This window comes from Scleropages formosus, chromosome 8 (genome assembly GCF_900964775.1).
Source record: "Scleropages formosus chromosome 8, fSclFor1.1, whole genome shotgun sequence".
Classification (NCBI taxonomy): domain Eukaryota; kingdom Metazoa; phylum Chordata; class Actinopteri; order Osteoglossiformes; family Osteoglossidae; genus Scleropages; species Scleropages formosus.
In genome coordinates this window covers 12635271-12650796 of record NC_041813.1, presented here as the reverse complement: position 1 = coordinate 12650796, position 15526 = coordinate 12635271, and the positions used below count along the sequence as shown (strand labels likewise).

General features: G+C 46.5%; 1 protein-coding gene across 4 annotated transcripts in view; it reads right to left on the bottom strand.

The window, feature by feature from the left end:
* The window catches only part of ptprub (protein tyrosine phosphatase receptor type Ub), a 257482-nt gene that overhangs the window by 97240 nt on the left and 144716 nt on the right, over window positions 1–15526 (bottom strand). For all 4 annotated transcript variants that reach the window (XM_018766225.2, XM_018766226.2, XM_018766227.2 and 1 more), the window contains exon 7: window positions 7564–7857. In XM_018766225.2, the coding sequence (XP_018621741.1) occupies window positions 7564–7857 (294 nt within the window). The remainder of the gene's footprint in view (window positions 1–7563; window positions 7858–15526) is intronic.

Below are 15526 nucleotides of genomic sequence, written 5' to 3'. Positions count from 1 at the left end.
GAGCAGAGAAGCCCAGACATCCCTTTACCTCGCAACTTCCTCCAGCTCAACCTGGAGGATCATCAGTCACTCCCAGGTCAACTGAGAGATAGTTGGACTGTGGAATGGGCTTGACTTAATGCTGAGTATGCGGACATAGCTCTCACTCCATGTGTACATTTACATTTACATTTATTCATTTAGCAGATTCTTTTGTCCAAAGCGACATACATGTCAGCAAAAGTACAATTTATGCATTACATTGAGGGAAGGAGACATAGCTGCAGACACGAAAGTCTCAAGCAAACCTAATTTGTTCCCTACCACTTACTACACTGAGGTTCATCATTCACGTAGGTGCATAAGACACAGACAAATCCCGATACCCACACCATTTTTTTTTTCATTATTAAATATTATAACATACACAAATGAGCAGTCCAATACCAGAGTAATGACTGAATAAAGGTTGTATCTGGGGATGCTTCTGGAGTTACGATGCGTGAACGGTTACGCCATAGATAATCTTAAGAGATCTTGGGCAAAGTGGATCTGGAAAAGATGAGTTTTCAGACCCTTCTTGAAAACAGACAGAGTTTCCGCAGTTCTGAGTGACAGGAGAAGGTCATTCCATCATAACGGACCCAGAACCGAGAACCTCCGAGCTTTGCCTTTTGTGCGTGGGACCACCAAGCGAGCAGAAGCAGATGAGCGAAGGGGCCTGGCTGGGGTGTACCGGTTGATCAAGTCCTGTAAATAGCCGGGAGCAGTTCTATTGATGCATTTGTACACAGTAGCCAGGGTTTTGAATTTGATACGGGCAGCTATAGGAAGCCAGTGCAGAGAGATGAGTAGGATACATGGGAGCGCTTTGGCAAATCAAACACAACTCATGCAGCAGCATTCTGTAGAAGCTGCAGAGGTTTGATGGCATTTGCCGGAAGGCCACACAGAAGAGAGTTGCAGTAATCCAGATAGGAAGTCACCATGGCCTGGACAAGTAGTTGGGCGGAGTCAGTAGTGAGGTAGGGACGGATCCTACGAATATTATGTAGGCTGTATCTGCAGGAGCGGGTTGTGGCTTCAATATGTTGAGAGAATGACAGACTCGCATCAATCGTAACTCCCAGACTCTTAGCACAGGAACTAGGCGAAATGAGTGAGTTGTCAAATTTGATCGAGAGGTCGTGACAGGAGGACAGGCCAGCTGGGAGGTAAAGAATCTCTGTTTTGGAGAGGTTGAGTTGGAGGTGGTGATCATACATCCATGAAGAGATGTCCGACAGGCAGGCAGCAATGCGTACGGTGATGTCTGACGCACCAGGTGGAGAGGAAGAGCTGGGTATCATCAACATAGCAGTGGTATTTGGATCCATGGGAGGCTATGACCGGACTGAGGGAGGAGGTGTAGATGGAGAAAAGAAGAGGACCCAGTACCGAGCCCTGCGGAACACCGGTTGAGAGAGGCAGAGGAGAAAAACGAGAGCTCCGCCAGACCACTTGATAGGATCTGTCAGAGAGGTAGGACTCAAACCATTTGAGTGCCGCACCTTCGATCCCAAGCTGGTTAAGAGAGGAGAGTAGAATCTGATGATTTACAGTGTTGAATGCTGCAGACAGATCGAGGAGGATGAGGACCAAGGAGAAGGAGGCAGCTCTAGCAGTTTGGAGAGCATCAGATACCGGCAAAAGGGCGGTCTCAGTGGAATGACCAACTTTGAAACCAGACTGATAACCATCAAGGAGATGGTTCCAGGTGAGGAAATCAGACAGTTGATCACAGGCTGCCCACTCAAAGGTTTTGGAGAGGAGAGAAACTGGTCTGTGTACAGAGATCAAATGGTCCGCAGTAGTGGTGCAGCACCTCCCGAAGCACCTCCCGTAGAATTTTTCCTTTCACATCCCAACAACGTCCTCATTTGAGGTCAGAGTTTCTCCGTGTTTGCTGAACACAGCTTGAACGAAGCTCCTCCGACCCCTCTTGAGCCGTTGGATGATTCTCCAGAACCGTTTTGAGACCAACCGAAAGTCATTTTCCATGGCCTCTCCAAATTCCTCCCATGCTCTGGATTTTGCTTCTGCAACCGCAGCTGCTGCTCCCTTTTTTTGCCTGCCGGTAGCTATCTGCTGAGTCAGGAGTCCTCAGAACTAACTAGGCCCTAAAGGCCTCCTTCTTCAGTTTGCAGCTTCCCTCACCACCAGTGTCCACCAGCGGATTCTTAGGTTGCCGCCGTGACTGGCACCAACAGACTTTGGCCACAGCTGCACCTGGCTGCTTCCCTAATGGACTTCCTGAACAAGGTTCATTCAAATTCCATGTCCCCTACCTCCTCCAGGACATGGGGGAAGTGCTCACGAAGGTGGAAGTTAAAATCATTCCGGACAGGGTCCTCTGACAGTCATTCCCAGCACACCCTCACTAAATGCTTGGGCCATCTGGGTCTTTCTATCAGTTTACCATGCCATCTGATCCAGCACACCACCAGATGGTGATCAGTTGACAGCTCAGCACCTCTCTTCACCTGATTGTCCAGAACATGTGGCCTCAATTCAGATGAAACAACTCAAAGTCAATCATTGACCTTTGGCCTAAGGAGCTCTGGTACCAAGTACACTTATGATTATCCTTGTGTTCGACTGTAGTGTTGGACAAACCATGGTTAGTACAGAATTCCAAAAACATTTCACCATTTGGGTTTAGATCGGGCAATCCGTTCTTCTCTCACCTCACTCTAGATTTCCCAGTCATTGCCAACGTGAGTGTTGAAGTGCCCCAGCAGGACTATGGAATCTGTAGCTGGGGCCATGCCCAGAACCCCACCCACTCTCTCCAAGAAGGTCAAATACTCTGAATTGTTGTTCAGTGCATAAGCACACACAACAGTCAAAGTTTTCCTCTCTGCCACCTTAAGTCGCATTGAGGCGATCTTCTCGTCCACCCGGACAAACTCCAATTGTATGGCAGCCAGCCGGGGGCTCGTGAGTATCCCAGCACCTGCCCAGCACCTCTCACCCTGTGCAACTCCTAAGTAGAGAGAGAGAGAGAGACCACCCCATATCAAGGAGTTTTGTTCTAGAGCCTACACTATGAGTGGATGTGAGCCTAACTATATTTAGTTTGCATCTTTCAATCTCCTGCAGCAGTTCCGGTTCCTTTCCCCCCAGCGAGGTAACATTCCACGTGCCAAGAGCCAGTCTCTGCCGCGACGGGCGGCGATGCCATATGCCACCCTGCTCTCTCCTGTTGCCTGAAAGGCACTGCACCTGACCCCTATGTTGAACCTTGCAGCAGGTGGTATGTCCACTTAGTCCCCCCATGTTACCTTTTCGGGCTGGGCCCAGCCGGGTTATGTGGCCTGCCCAGCCACCAGGTGCTTGCCAAGGAACATTACCCCCAGGCCTGCCTCCAGGGGTAGGTTCCGGTAACCCTATTCCAGGCAGGGTAAACATTTTCTTGTTCCCAATTGCCATAGGAGTTTTTTGGAACGTGTTAATCTAGATCTTCACTCCAGACCTGCTTCTGACGATATAGCTCTGGAGATCCCTAGGTCATGCAAGCCCTTCTTCCACAGCAAGGCCCCAATCCAGAAAGGGATAGGGTTGCCAGCCAGACTTAAAGTCCCCAGGAAGTCAGAAATGAGAACAGCACTAAAAATTGAAGATAAATGATGATATATGACTCACACCTGGACCCCATGAGAAGCTCTGAAGTGGATTGGGAGTAAAAATTAAGCCCTTTGTGTTGAAAGCCTATACATATCACCCATACCCACATCAGTGCTTTCTAAATAAATGGCTCACCACCTACGCAGACATGTAAATGTACTCATATTACTAATGCTGCTTGTTTCATGCATCCTTCTATTTTTATGCAAGCTTCACACGTGTAAAGCTCCGTGACAAACTTTGAATTGACGACAGTGGGATGGGGTGTGGCAGCCATAAAACATTGCTAGACTACATGAATTGACTGAGAGAAGTATGACCTTTGGAGCAGATGCTGTCAGGATAATGGCAAGGTGTTTATATTTACATTTATTAATTTAACAGACACTTTTCTCCTCCTTCTTCTCATAAAAGAAGATGTTGCAATCCCACCCCCTCCTGCCTGCTCCATCAGTCTGACAGTGGGGTTTCTATCCAGTACTGAGCTCCAGCACAGAGAATGCTGGCTCAGCTGCATCTGAAACATGGCCTCCCATGCCCTTTACCGTGACAAACACATGCCCCTTCTAAATCCTTTCCAGCCTCTTCTATTCTATATTTGCAGCGAACCCCATGTGGCAGCTTTAACTGTATGGTTTATGCAGCATCTGAGCCAAGAAACAGACCACCCCTCCTCAGGGGCAATGTTAGTAAAAGGTTTTGAGATTCATAATGCAGGCGTGTTTTGATCAATTATCTCTGCAGCGGTTGTCGGCTTGGCTTGGTTTGGCTCCTTGTGTAAGCTTTGTCACAGACGAGCATTCGCAGCAGTTGACCTGATAAGCAACGTCTCTGCTCCACATCCAGCACACAAGCACGTCACTTTTAGTGTAGATTAATTAGCCATCTGGCTGTGAGTCAGGTGATGTGTGACGCATAACACACATAAATCAGCTTTGTTTCCTGTGCCTGTACAACATTTAAATTACTGTATTACTGACATATGTAACTGTAACTGTAACTGTAACATGTCTGGGCTCTCTGCTAAGCCTGGCACAGATGCATGGTCACATGTCGCGGCAGATCCAAAGCAAATATACTTTTATGAAGGTCTGCATTTTTTCATGCTTTGCATACATCAGACCTGCAGCACACTGTATTGTTTTTCCATAATATTACTCTGTACCTTGTGCTCCTCTTGCCACCTTCAATCAACAGCTGCAGGTTCACTCCCTGCTAAATGACTTTTGTTAATGACAGGAGATAGAGGGCTGTGACAGGCAGGAAGCATGCATGATATGTGATCCACAGGGGTGCAAGCAGGTGGTACACTGTATCAGCGTGTGTGTGTGTGTGTTGCATGTTCTGGGGATGGCAGGGAGGCAGGAGGGTCACTATGGAAACAAAGCTACTGGTCAGTTCTAAGTACTGCTTTGTGCCCTTGTCACTTCACGTTTGTATAGGAAGCCCTGATGTGTATTTCTGAGTTTCTGGAAGGACTTCTTAACACCTCATGTCAAAAATACACCTGCCTAAGAATATTAAAACTTTCTACCCCTGCCACATAATGAACCTGCAGAGATTTTCTTCTTTCAGAATCTGAAGTGTGAGCTGAGTTTGCATGTTCTCCCTTTGTTTTTGTGGATTTCCTCCCACAGTGCAAAGACATACTCTTCAGGTGGTATGGTGACTCTAAAACGCCACCCATAGTGATTGACAGGGAGAACGTGTATTCGACTGATGTATGGATGAGTGACTCATTGTAAGTAGTGCATCTAGCATTGTAAGTCATCTTGGGTGAGTAACTTGTGCACTGATACTACATAGTGTTTACTGGAAGTTGCTTTGGAGAAAAGTGTCTGCTAATGAAATACATATAAATGACAAAAGTTCTAAAATATTAAATCTACTTATAATCTTAAGACACAATCAGAGCAAGTAAACTCAACCTTAAAAATATGTAAGTGATGAGGCCTGATTGTTCAGTTGTTTTAATCACAAGGTGCAACTCATTTCATAACATGTGGCATCCTGGTGCTGGTGCTATTTTTAGTTTGACAGTGAATTTCACTCTGTCAAAAGCAAACTTGTCTGGGTTTGTGCCCCTGTGCTCACCTACTAGTTTACTGCACCAAAGCCTGGATATGCGTTGAGTTCCACGTCTGGCTGTCACTTTCACTGCAGTTTCCACTAAGGCTCCTCTGACTCCTATACAATCCTGTGAAGGGTTCTATTAAAGATTCAGCGAAGGATTCTGGGAAATTACAGGACTGGTGTTCAGACAGAGTTCTACTAAAGTATGTGTCTTTTTTGGGTTTTTTTTTTTGTTTTGTTTTTTTGACACCTTAACTTCACTGCACCACAAATGATCTTTCATGTGCCGATAAGCAGTGCTCCTGCAGTGCAATCCCAGCTGCTTCTGAAAGAAGCGCAGGAGAGGAAGAAAAGCAGAAGTGCAATGGATGTTGTGCTGGCTGTGACACATCTCTGCACTTGTGAAGCAATCAGCATGGAGTGCTCAGGAATGTCTTCAATTATTATTTTTAGTTCTTTGAAGCTCCACATTTCATTGCATTACTTTCACTAACCATGATGTGAAAATACATATCATACATTCTTGTTCAGGTTCACACAATACACACACACACATTTTCAGAACCGCTTGTCCCGTACGGGGAACCGGAGCCTACCCGGCAACACAGGGCGTAAGGCCGGAGGGGGAAGGGGACACACCCAGGACGGGACGCCAGTCCGTCACAAGGCACCCCAAGCGGGACTCGAACCCCAGACCCACCAGAGAGCAGGACTGCGGTCCAACCCACTGCGCCACCACACCCCTCACACAATACATTCATTGTAAAGTCAGATAATAACCATCGGAATAACTTTAAGTTACACAAATGTTTATCAAAATTACATATTATGAGTAAACAAATACACATATAAATACACCCATTGTAAGGTTTGAGCATGAAATGGATGTGGAAGTATTTTATTGCAACGTCCAAACACGGACATAGGGAGCAATGATCTCGATAACAGGGTGTACAGGCGAGTGCCCAGTGCAAATTAAAAAATGAAGTGAACATAGAACAAAGAGTCACACAGAGTGTTCTAATGGTACGTGAAATGAGTTTACTATAATAAAGCGAATACACAGAGACGAGATATGGACAGAGTTGGAATATGGAATCTGGGCATAATCATGAAGAATGGTCACAGACAGGATGAGAACACAGGACTTGGAGCAGAAACACACTGGAACAGAAGTCAGGGAACAGGTCAGTGAACACATATCACTAGGGAAGTCACAGGAAAGTAGTAAAGCCCTGATCAATAATCCGGAAACCAGTAAGATGACTTCAGCCTTTTTACAAAATTGGGAGCTGGCCAAATAGTTAATTGAGATTAGATGTGTTGATGCAGTTAGATTGGTATAACATGATACGTCTGGTGGACATCAGGGATTTCGCCCCTGGGGTCATACCATCTACAATCCCTGTACAGGGATTCCAAAAATGCATGTTTTGCACACTCTGATACTGTTTTCTGTTGTGTTACATGTGGTGCTGTGCAGTTTCCTTCAACGTCAATGAAATTTTCATTTATGTATGTATGTACAGTCTGTATGTATTTCCCTGTTGATCTATCTGTGTATCTTTGCACACAGTATCATTCAAAAGCCCTGAAAACTAGTTTTTCTCAGGAGGCATTCAGTTAACAGGCTTGATCAGGAAATGGGCTGATATGTCTTCCTAACAATTCTCAGACATGCGGGACAGTCATTGGTTGCTTTGTTTTCACTCTTCTGTCTAGTTAATCCTATGCAAGGTTTTCTCAGATAGCTCAGGAGAAATCAAACTTCTGACTGGTGCTGTACATCAATAGTAAGTATGTTCATGTGATGGATGGCAGTGTGAGGCTGTTGGCTGGGCTTACCTGCACACTTGGTACGACCTATGAGGGGTGGACCAGGGGGCCCTGTGCCACCATCGCCAGGCCGAGTTAGCAGCACACTGACATGGTACTCTGTATCGGGGTCAAGGTGCCACAGCTTGTACGTGACCGTATTGACACCGTGCACCTCGGACCAGGGTGAGTGGCTGGCACGGTACTCAATTTCCCGTCGGATGATAGGCCCGTCCCCCAGAATGGAATTGGTGTTCAGTTGGATGATCAAATAGGTGGAGCCTGCCCGCAGCAGCTGAGGGGGTGCAATAGGGGAAGGGGGCACTGCCAGGGTGCAGAAAGGGGGCAGGGTTATATGAATAAAATGCAATGACAAAAACTTTAACAAATAAATTACATTTCCATTTATTCATTTAGCAGAAGCAATGTATATCTCATAGAAAATACAACTTGTGTATTACATTAGGAGAAACAGAGACATAGCTGCAGATATATGACTCTTAATTACAGTTAGTTTATTTCTTTCACCATACGCACCAATGTTCATCGCATGAGTAGCTGCACAAAATTTTATCAGAATGTCAAAAATTCCTGATCACCTCCCTAGAATTTTTTTTTTTTTTTGAAATATATATGAACATTTATATTACATTACAGGAATAGCTATGTAAAGGATTGATCCGGTTATGATCTTAAAGTTAAAGTGCATGAACATTTATACCTGGCATGAACTTAAGAGATCATGGGCGAAGTGAGTCCGGAAGAGGTGAGATTTAAGACCCTTTTTAAATGTGGACAAAGATTCAGTATTTCTGAGCGAGAGAGGAGGTCGTTCCACCACAACGGAGCCAGAACCGAGAACATCCGTGCTTTAGCTTTTATGCATGGGGAGCGTAGCAGTCTGGTTGGGGTGTAGCGGATGATCAAGTCCTGAAGAAAGCTGGGAGCAGTTCTATTGATGCATTTAGAATCAGAATCAGAATCAGAATGAGCTTTATTGCCAAGTATGTTCGCACATACAAGGAATTTGTCTTGGTGACAGGAACTACCACAGCACAGACAGAATGACAGTGACAAGACAGGTGAGAAGATAGAGTATGTGAACAAGGGACAAAAAAATATTTAAAAATATAAAGTACCCAATATACAAAAATAGTCACTAGATACAAATGCAAGGGAGTGTGAGTAAGAGATATGATGTGATAAATAGTTATAAATACAAATAGCATTATGTATTGCACGGTTTACTCTCTAGGGGAGAGATTTAGGTGTTCATGAGGTAGATGGCCTGAGGAAAGAAACTTTTCTTATGCCTGGCTGTCCTGGTGCTCGGTGCTCTGTAGCGCCGGCCAGATGGCAAAGGTTCGAAGAGGAAGTGGCCTGGATGCGAGGGGTCTAGAATGATTTTGCTAGCCCTTTTACTGACTCTGGACGAGTGCAGTTCTTGGAGAGCTGGGGGGGATGTGCCGATGATTCTTCCAGCAGTCCGAACTATCCGCTGTAGTCTTCTGATGTCTGACTTCGTAGCTGAGCCGAACCAAACAGTTATAGAGGTGCAGAGGACGGACTCAATGACTGCGGAGTAGAATTGCATCAGTAGCTCCTGTGGCAGGTTGAACTTCCTCAGCTGGCGAAGGAAGTACAACCTCTGCTGGGCCTTCTTCACAATGGAGTCTTGTGAGATGGTGGTGCCCAGGAACCTGAATGACTCCACTGTTGCCACAGTGTTGTTCATGATGGTGAGTGGGGATAATGCTGAGGTGTTTCTCCTGAAGTCTACGATCATCTCCACTGTTTTGAGCGTGTTCAGCTCCAGGTTGTTATGACTGCACCAGACAGCCAGCTCTTGGACCTCCTGTCTGTAAGCAGACTCGTCGCCATCCCAGATGAGGCCGATGAGTGTGGTGTCGTCTGCAAACTTCAGGAGATTGACAGAGGGGTCTTTTGCAGTGCAGTCGTTGGTGTACAGGGAGAAGAGCAGTGGGGAGAGCACACATCCCTGGGGGGCTCCAGTACTGATTGTGCGAGTATTGGATGAGAATTTTCCCAGCCTCACTATCTGCTGCCTGTCTGTCAGGAAGTTGGTGATCCACTGACAGATGGAGGTGGGCACAGAGAGTTGGGTTAATTTGGACAGGAGGAGGTGCGGGATGATGGTGTTGAAGGCCGAACTGAAGTCCACGAACAGGATCCTCACATAAGTCCCTGGTTTGTCCAGATGTTGCAGGATGTAGTGCAGTTCCATGTTGACTGCATCATCCACAGACCTGTTTGCTCGATAAGCAAACTGCAGGGGGTCCAGCAAGGGTCCAGTGATGTCCTTCAGGTAGTCCAACACCAGTTTTTCAAGTGACTTCATGACCACAGACGTTAAGGCGACAGGTCTGTAGTCATTAAGTCCTGTGATTTTGGGTTTCTTTGGGATGGGGATGATGGTGGAGCGTTTGAAGCAGGAAGGAACTTCGCACATCTCCAGTGATCTGTTGAAGATCTTTGTGAAGATAGGGGCCAGCTGGTCAGCACAGGTTTTTAGGCAGGCCGGTGAGACGCCGTCTGGGCCTGGTGCTTTCCTTGTCTTCTGTTTGACGAAGACCCGACGCACCTCCTCTTCGCAGATCAAAGATGCAGGGGGGGGGAAGGTGGGGGTTACTGGAGGTGTTAATTGATTCGTGGAGAGAGGGTCTGAATGGGTGTAGGGTGTGAGACAGGGTTTATCAAACCTGCAATAAAACTCATTCAAATCGTTGGCTAGTTGTTGAGTTGACACGGTGCCGGGGGATGGTGTCTTGTAATTTGTGATGTCTTTCAGGCCTTTCCACACCGATGCAGGATCGTTGGCTGAAAACTGTTTCTTCAGCTTTTCAGAGTAGTTTCTCTTAGCCACTCTGATCTCCTTTGCTAGTGTGTTTTTGGCCTGTTTATACATGACTCGGGGGGGGTGTGGTGGTGCAGTGGGTTGGACTGGGTCCTCCTCTCCGGTGGGTCTGGGGTTCGAGTCCCGCTTGGGGTGCCTTGCGGTGAACTGGCGTCCCATCCTGGGTGTGTCCCCTCCCCCTCCAGCCTTACACCCTGTGTTGCCGGGTAGGCTCCAGTTCCCCGCGACTTCGTATGGGACAAGCGGTTCTGAAAATGTGTGTGTGTGTGTGTGTGTGTGTGTGTGTGTGTGTGTGTATATATACAAGACTCCGTCCCCGTTCTTGTAGGCGTCTTCTTTGGCCTGACAAAGCTGTCCGAGTTTTGCAGTGAACCACGGTTTGTCATTGTTGTATGTTAAACGAGTCCTGGTAGGGATGCACATATCCTCGCAGAAACTGACATATGATGTTACAGAGTCTGTGAGCTCATCTAGATCGCTAGCAGCAGCCTCAAAAACACTCCAATCGGTGCACTCGAAGCAGGCTTGTAAGTCCTGCTCTGCTTCCCCAGTCCATCTTTTAACAGTCCTTATTACAGGTTTAGCTGATTTCAGTTTCTGCCTGTAGGTCGGTATAAGATGAACCAGGCAGTGATCAGAGAGCCCCAAAGCTGCCCGTGGAACAGAGTGATATGCATCCTTTACTGTGGTGTAGCAGTGGTCCAAAATATTACTGTCTCTGGTGGGACATGTAACGTGCTGTCTGTATTTTGGCAGTTCACGGGAGAGATTTGCTTTATTAAAGTCCCCGAGAATGATTATAACAGAGTCCGGGTGTTGTTGCTCTGTGTCAGTGATCTGGTCGCCCAGCTGTTGCAGCGCTGCGTTCACGTACGCTTGCGGTGGAATGTAAACACTTACGAGGATGAACGAGGAAAACTCCCGCGGCGAGTAGAAAGGCTTGCAGTTGATGAAGAGCGCTTCTAGGTCGGGACACCACGTCTTCTTCAACGCTGTTACATCTGTACACCACCTTTCGTTGATGTAGAAGCATGTCCCACCGCCCCGTGATTTCCCCGCTGATTCCGCGTCGCGATCCGCTCTGAACAGCTGGAAGCCCGGCAGATGTAGCGTGCTGTCCGGGATGGCTTCATTCAGCCAGGTTTCCGTGAAACACAGAGCAGCAGAGTTTAAGAAGTCCTTGTTTCTTTGGGACAGGAGGAAAAGTTCGTCCATTTTGTTGGGTAAGGAGCGGAGGTTCGCCAGATGAATACTAGGCAGCGCTGTCCTAAAGCCGCGCTTTCGGAGCTTGACAAGCGCGCCGGCTCGCTTTCTGCACTTGCGCGTCTTGGAGCGCTTGAGTAGCGCCGCTGCACCTCCGACTACAATGTCCAGCAAAACATCAGAATAGTCGAAAACCGGTAAAATGTCGGGTGGTGTGTACTGCCGAATGTTCAGCAGTTCTTCCCTGGTAAAACTGATTGTCGGAGTATAACTAAAGACAGGACAAACTAACAAAAACAATAAAACAACTGTGGAGCTCCACACCGAGGCGGCCGTTTGCGGCGCCATTGTGTATATTTATAGGCCATAACCAGAGTTTTCAATTTGATCCGGGCAGCTATAGGAAGCCAGTGCAGGGAAATAAGTACAGGAGATAGATGGGAATGGTTCAGGAAGTCAAACATCACTCAGGCAGCAGCGTAGAGGTTTGATGGCAGTAGCAGAAAGGCCAGACAGGAGAGCATTGCAGTTGTCCAGATGGGATGTCACCATGGCATGGAAAAGTAGTTGTGTTGAGTCTGTTGTGAGCTAAGGATGGATCCTGTGAATGTTATGCAGGTTGCATCTGCAGGGCTGGGTTGTGGCTTCCGTGTGCTGAGCAAAAGACAGACTTGAGTCAATCATCACTACCAGACTCTTAGCTAAGAAGGTAGGGAAAATGAATGAGTTGTCCAATTTGATTGAGAAAACATGACAGGTAGACAGACCAGCAGAGGTGTAGGATCTCTGTTTTGGAGAGGTTGAGTTGCACGTGGTGATCAGACAGCCATGCAGCAATGTCCGACAGGCAGGCAGTAGTGCATGCAGAATTGTCTGATGGTCCAGGTGAAGAGGAGAGGAAGACCTTGGTATCATCAGCAAAGCAGTGGTATTTGAATCCACGGGAGACGATGACAGGGCCGAGGGAGGAGGTATAGATCAAGAAGAGCAGAGGACCCATTACCGAGTCCCGTGGAACACCAGTTAAGAGAGACAGAGGAGAAGAACAGGAGCCCCGCCAGACTCAAACCATTTTAGTGCCATTCCTTTGATCACAAGTTGACTAAGAGAGGAGAGTAGAATCTGGTGGCTGACAGTGCCGAATGTTGCAGACAGGTCAAGGAGGTCAAGGAAGTAAAAATGCTTGCCATAAAATGCCCTGATCCTAGGTGGGTCAACTAAATTAGCTTTGTTTTAGAATTCCGACAACCTCTAAATATCTTTGTTTGAATCAGTTTATCTCAAGGACCATGTAATTAATACAAGTCACTTGTGGCCTCAGAGGGTTAGACACAAGTACCAGGCCACACATTAATGACCGTTGATTACATTTCTTCGGTAGTCAGGGGTGGATCCTGCAAATGTCATGCAGGGTGTATCTGCAGGCCAGATTCGTGGCTTCAATGTGCTGAGAGAAAGACAGATCTGAGTCAATTATCACTCCAAAATTCTTACCTGAGAAGGTAGGCAAAATTAGTGAGTTGTGCAGTTTGATAGAAAGTTCATGACAGGAAGATAGATCAGCTGGGAGATGAAAGATCTCTGTTTTGGAGCGGTTGAATTGTAAGCGGTGATCAGATATCCATGCAGAGATGTCCGACAGGCAGTGGTAGCTGAATCCATGAGAGGCAATGACAAAGCTGAGGAAAAAGATATGGACTGAGAAGAGTAGGGGGCCCAGTACTGAGCCCTGTGGGACACCAGGATGAGGATGGGAAGAGGAGCCCCGCCAGACCACTTGGTAGGAACTATATGGTAGGTAGGACGCAAACCATTTCAGTGCTGTTCCTTAGATGTCAAGCTGACTAAAAGAATAGAGAAGAATCCAGCGGCTGACAGTGTCAAATACTGCAGACAGGTCGAGGAGGATGAGGACCAAGAAGAGGGAGGTCCCTCTCGCTGACTGGAGAGCATCTGACACTGCCAGGAGTACTGTCTTGGTAGAATATTCAGCTTTGAATTTAGACTGATATCCATCGAGGAGATGGTGCTGGGTGAGGAGTGCAGATATTTCATCACAGGTTGCCTGTTTCAGAGTTTTTGAAAGAAAAGTGAGGAGGCAGACAGGCCTGTAGTTTTGGACCAAGTCAGGATCCAAATTAGGAGAGGGTTTCTTTACCAAAGGTGAAATGAGAGCTGTTTTTAAAGCAAACGGGAAGCAGCCAGAGGAGAGTGAGGAGTTGATAATCTTGGAGATTGAGGTGGAGAGTTGAAGGGGGGTGGCCTGTAAAAGTGTTGATGGTACTGAATTTAAGGAGTAGGTGATGGCTCTGTGTGACAGCTGAAGGTCAGAGATTTCGCTATCTGACAGGGGTTTGAGTTCGGAGCGCATGACTTTGTAGGGAGGTTCAGCATAATCAGGGCAGGCAGGTCATCCAGGAAGTGGCCGGGAGGGTGAGGTGAGTGATAGAGAACCACCACAACGAGTGTGATCGGGGCAGTGATAGAGACAACATGCAATTTAAGGGAAGAAGGGTCATGCAGAGGGGTGTGAGAGAATGTGTAGTTAGTGGAAAGGGCTATGGGTGTGGCTGTGCTATCCGGGGTAATCCAGGTTTCAGTTAAGGCCAGGAGGTCCAGTGAGAGGTGGGAGATGTAGGCCAGGATGAAGTCAGCCTTCCTCACAGCAGACTGGCAGTTCCAGAGTCCCATGGAGAGGTTGAAACAGGATGGAGGGCTTGATAGACGAGGATAAACCAGGTTACTGTAGCAGTAGGAGTGTCTGGGTCTCTGATGACGGTGATTCAAGACATGGAAAGAGTATTAAGTTAACTAGTTAGTTGCACGGCACGGTAAGTACTGTCAAGTTGAAATGGTACTTGCAGCTCCCTGCTCACATGATAAAAGAGGCTCGTGGAAATAGTTTTCCATTGCCTTAGTCCACATGTCTTTGGGTTGAGAACGCACCAAGAACATGCACAACCAGTTGACCTCATGCTGGATTCCAGCATATGGCTGAACACACAGCTCCGGCACTGTGAGGTACGAGCCTTACTATGCCAGCTCAAATTTATCTGTAAGGACAGATTTATTGTGACACGGAACATTACTTAATGATCGAGGACCATATTGGGCAACATTACATTGCATCTGCAAATTAACTAGCTTACCTAGTACAACTGGAAATTTAATACTAGATGTCAATAAAATGAATGGTATTTAATTGGATATGCTCCTCACAATGGTGAATTTGTACAAAATGACATCACAGAGCCTGATGCTACAGCTACAAATTGTGTGATTATTGTTTCATGTAAATCCAGCTTCAGGGCCTTTATTAGGTTGTTCTGACTCGAGATGGGAGCATTTGGTGAGGTTGTATTTTTGTGACCCCCACAATGTGGTTTGCTAACACCCCCTTGACTCCTGCTTGGTATTTTGCCAAATAGCTCAACTCAGAACTCTATATAATCCTCTGCACTTCACTTTTCTGTGGGATTACCAAGGCTCTAAATTAAACAGTGATTGTTCTCCCTCTCAGATGTTGACTGGTGTTTTGACAGTAAGGAGAACTCCAACACTCACATGTCTTTCTCCCCAGCTTGAGAGCCTTGGTGGTGTTCAACACACTGATTATTAAACAGACATGAATGGTTTTAAACTTCCTAGCCAAGATGGTGGAAGCAGGGGGCCTTTTGTACACATAGTGTCGATCACTATGTGAAATAGTACAAATGAATCAAGTCTTTCAATGATAAATTATATTTTCAATTTGTTTTTTACACATCAAGCTTTCTTAATTATGTAGCAACTCTTTCTTTAGTCTTTGTGATTCTTTGCCTTTGCACTTATATTATCATTTTACATCTTATTTCAATTAGCATTTTAAGTTAATAAAATGATGCATAATGCAACTCATAATGGAACAAGCAGAAG